At 40.9% G+C, this 4,440-nt stretch overlaps 1 protein-coding gene across 1 annotated transcript; it reads left to right on the top strand.

The window, feature by feature from the left end:
- The first annotated feature begins 258 nt into the window (after nt 1-258).
- LOC125228668 lies at nt 259-4,234 on the top strand. Its single transcript, XM_048133322.1, has 3 exons — nt 259-635; nt 1,065-2,292; nt 4,101-4,234. Exons 1-2 carry the CDS (start codon nt 470-472, stop codon nt 2,276-2,278), a joined length of 1,380 nt encoding a protein of 459 aa, XP_047989279.1. The 5' UTR covers nt 259-469; the 3' UTR covers nt 2,279-2,292; nt 4,101-4,234.
- Nucleotides 4,235-4,440: the final 206 nt, after the last annotated feature.

The raw sequence follows: 4,440 nt of genomic DNA, 5'->3' as shown, positions 1-4,440 counted from the left end.
TTGCCTACTTACTTTCTCACATTTTACTTATTTATGTATTTGTACTTATACGGCTCTTTTGCATATACACTTGCCTACATACTTTCTCACAGTTTACTTATGTATTTGTACTTATACGGCTGTTTTGCATATACACTTGCCTACATACTTTCTCACAGTTTACTTATGTATTTGTACTTATACTTCGTGTATCAATCGAGGATGATATTCTGGTTTACATGCAGCAGTACGAGGAATCGTACCATCTTCGTCACACATTCAGAGTTATAACAACCTAAAAAGGAATCCTTAATAGTGCCGTCTCGCTCATGCCCTTTACCGTGAGAACCCCGGCTGCGCGGCCGCCGCCGGCGCGGGGTTTGCACAACTACCTCATTACGTGATTTTGTGCCATCTAAGTCACACTTAAATTTTTTCGTGAAAATAAATTAAGTAGTGCCAAGTGTTCAGTGATTTTTCAAGATACACAATGGGAAAAAGGAAACGCTCAAGGGATGAAGATTATTCTAACATACTCCGAAAGGTTAAAAAGTTAGAAGCAAAATTAAGGCGTCGGCGCCGTTCATTTTCTACATCGTCTGAGAGTGACTACGAGCATCGACGTTATTATGAAATGGACAATATGGATATTCAAGGTAATTAAAATACAACGTGTCTTTGTTCTCCACTCCACGTAAATCGTGATGAGTATTTAAACCCCACTTTAATAGTGAGGGGAACGAACATAGACTATAATCTCCACTAAATGTGTTGAGACAGTTAACAGTATACAACTATTTCCTCCACTAAACGTGTCGAGGCAGTTTTTCAAACATACATAGGTATACCCATATTCCTCCACTAAATGTGTCGAGGCAGTTTACAAGCATATACCTTATCCCTCCACTAAATGTGTCGAGGCGGTTTACAGTATCGAGGCGGTTAACAATCATATTCATTTATACCTATTTTCTCCACTAAATGTGTTGAGACTCCACGTAAATCGTGTTTCTTAATTGTTTGGGCCCCACTTTAAACAGTGACGAGGCAAATATCTACATTATTACCAAATAATTTTTTTTTAGGAGATGAAATCATAGATTTGGACGAAGTGGGTGTTCATTCTCAGCCTACCCACAATGAGATAGATTACGCCGCCCCCTACCCGCCGCCGCCATCGCCTTCGAGCGCGCAGCCCGCATCGTTCGCGGAGCGCGTACCGTCAGCGCACGCCGCGCCCGCGCCCGCGCCCCTCGCGCAGGCGGCGCCGCCCGGTGCATTGTCTGCGCCGACCGTACCGCCACAGTCCGAGCCGTGCGCCCTAAGTGCGCTCGTTGAGTGTTCTGCGCCGCCCGTGACGAGTGCGCCGCCTATGCAAGATGACGTTCCAACTGCGCCTAGTGCGCCGTCTAATGTGATGTATAACCAAACTCCTAATATTAACTGTACATCGAAGATAAATACAGACGAGGCTCTTACAGATGAGTATGTACCGTCGCTAGATCCGGAAATACTTCAATTGCTAGGCGACGACCCTACTACGGAGAAAAAATACGGTGCTGATTTGCATAAGGATATTGCCTCAAGATGGGCACATATATATTCTAATGGTTTGCCTAAAGAGGTCCAATTGGAGCTTGCAAAAAATTATTTGCCGCCAAAAAATTGCCCAAATATTACTGCCCCTAAACTTAATCCCGAAATTAAAGCAGCTCTTTCTGAAATAAACCTCAAGAAAGATTTATACAGTCAAAGTAAACAAAATCAGATTTCTACAAGTCTTGCTGCCATAGGACAAGTTCTCAATTGGGCCCTTTTACCAAACAATAATATGCCCCAAGACATAATAAAAGCTTTAGGCGATGCTGGAAGATTAATATGTGACATTCATCATAGAGAATCCCTGTCGCGCCGTTATGCGATATTAAATATTTTAAACAAAAATGTGAGGGATGCTCTCAAGGACACTCGATGCGACGAATATCTCTTTGGCAACGACCTGAGTGATCATATCAAGTCATCTAAGGCAATAAACAAAACTGGTTCAGACATGAAGTTTACACCATTACGCCCTGCATACAGGCCGCCTGCAACACAGTTTCAGCGGGGAGCTTTAAACTCGAGGGGGGCGCCGCCGCGCATACCTGCAGCGACCGAGCCGCGGCCGACCCACGCGCCCGCGCCCCACCGGCCGTACCGCCAGCAGGAGCGCCGCCCGCCGCCAGCGCCGGCGCCGAGGGGTCGCCGCTACAGCAGCTACACGCGGCACCAGCACTACCAGCGCACGGGCAGGCGTTAGCAGAGGATCTCCAGGTACCTATTGCTGGTCGCTTAAAGTATTTTTATCATAAATGGTGTGAAATTACTGACGACCCTACTATTTTGAGTTGGATTAAAGGATATAAAATTCCTCTTATAGACAGACCGGTTCAAATGATACAACCGATGAACAGTGTTTGTCATGGTCATAAACAGGCTGAAATTATTGATGGTTGTATTTTAGATCTCTTAGATGCGAATTATGTATCACCATGTACACCATGTGAAGGACAGTTCCTTTCGCCTATTTTTACTGTATCAAAACCTAACGGCAAGCACCGATTCATATTAAATTTGAAGCAACTTAACACATATGTCAAAGTTGAACACTTCAAAATGGAAGATTATCGAACTGCACTTAAATTGCTTGACCATAATTATTTTTTAGCAACCTTAGATCTGACAGACGCTTACTTTCTAGTACCTATAGATGAGAATGACAGAAAACTGTTGCGTTTTCAATGGAATAATCAAATGTACGAATTTAATGTACTTCCGAATGGCTTATGTTCGGCGCCTTACGTTTTTACAAAAATATTAAAGCCAGTACTAGGATACTTACGCTTGTCAGGACATTTGTCAGTAAATTATTTAGACGATTTTTTGTGCATAGGGAGATCTTACAATGAGTGCTTAACAAACGTTAACAATTTACGTTGCGTTTTAGAATCGCTAGGATTTGTCATTAACTTCGCTAAAAGCGAACTGATACCAAAACAGATTTGCAAATTTCTAGGATTTGTTTTTAATACCACGGACATGACTATTTTTTTACCTGATGAGAAAAAACAGCGCATTAAATCTCAAGCCTTAGAACTTTTGTGTAAAAATAAATGTACAATTCGATATTTTGCTGAATTTTTAGGACTTTTAACCTCTGCCTGCCCAGCTGTTAGTTATGGTTGGATGTATACGAAGTTATTTGAACGAGAAAAACTTTTAGCTCTTGGTGATTCACAAAATTATAACAAACAAATGACGATACCAAATAATATAATACAAGATTTATTATGGTGGAAAGATAACATAGAGTCGTCATTTTCACCTATTCGAAAAAATAATTATTTACTTGAAATCTTCAGTGATGCATCTAACACCGGCTGGGGTGTAGCATGCAAAGGTCAAAGTACAAGTGGCAATTGGTCAAATGCACAAATGAAATTACACATTAACACGTTAGAACTGTTAGCCGCGTATTATGGTATTAAAATTTTTGCCGCGGGTCTACAAAATTGTAATATATTGTTGAGAATAGACAACACAACTGCCATATGTTACATTAACCGCATGGGCGGTGTTCAGCACCCTCATTTAAATGAAATTTCTAGGAAAATATGGCAATTGTGTGAAAGTCTAAACATTCATGTCTTTGCATCCTACATTCGATCTTGCGAGAATATAATAGCAGATAAGGAATCTCGTCGAATTAACATAGACACCGAATGGGAGATTTCAGATGAAGTATTCACTCAAATGTGTAGATTATTAGGAAACCCAACATTTGACCTATTTGCCAGTGCACAGAATTACAAATGTCAAAGATACGCTTCATGGAAACTTGACCCTTATGCTGAAATAGTAGACGCGTTTACCTTCAACTGGCAGGGAATTTTCTTTTACGCCTTCCCTCCATTCAGTCTAATTACCAGACTGTTAGAAAAAATTAAATTAGATAAAGCAGTCGGTATTGTAGTAGTACCGTACTGGCCATCACAGCCATGGTTTCCCTTGTGGTCCAGGCTTGTTGTTTCTGAAAAAATATTTTTCGGCCCTCATATGTCTTTGTTACACTCTCCTTTCAGAGTCTGTCATCCGCTTCATGCGAGCCTTATCCTGGTGGCAGCGAAATTATCAGGCAATCTATGATCAAGCGCGGGGTCCCACAAGCATCCTTGGACGTAATGATGGCCTCCTTTGCTAAAAATACTTTAAAGCAATATAGTAGTTCTATCAAATGTTGGTGGTATTTTTGTAAAACAAATAATGTTGATTTATATAATGCTGATTATACTAAGATTATAGCGTTCCTAACTACAAAACTTAATGAAGGCGCCAGTTACAGTAGTTTAAATATACATAGGTCCGCTTTGTCTATATTATTAGGTTCAAATGCGACTTCAAATGATAACATTAATCGATTTT

This window comes from Leguminivora glycinivorella, chromosome 8, assembly GCF_023078275.1.
Source record: "Leguminivora glycinivorella isolate SPB_JAAS2020 chromosome 8, LegGlyc_1.1, whole genome shotgun sequence".
Taxonomy (NCBI): Eukaryota; Metazoa; Arthropoda; class Insecta; order Lepidoptera; family Tortricidae; genus Leguminivora; species Leguminivora glycinivorella.
This window is presented reverse-complemented; position numbering and strand designations above follow the sequence as displayed.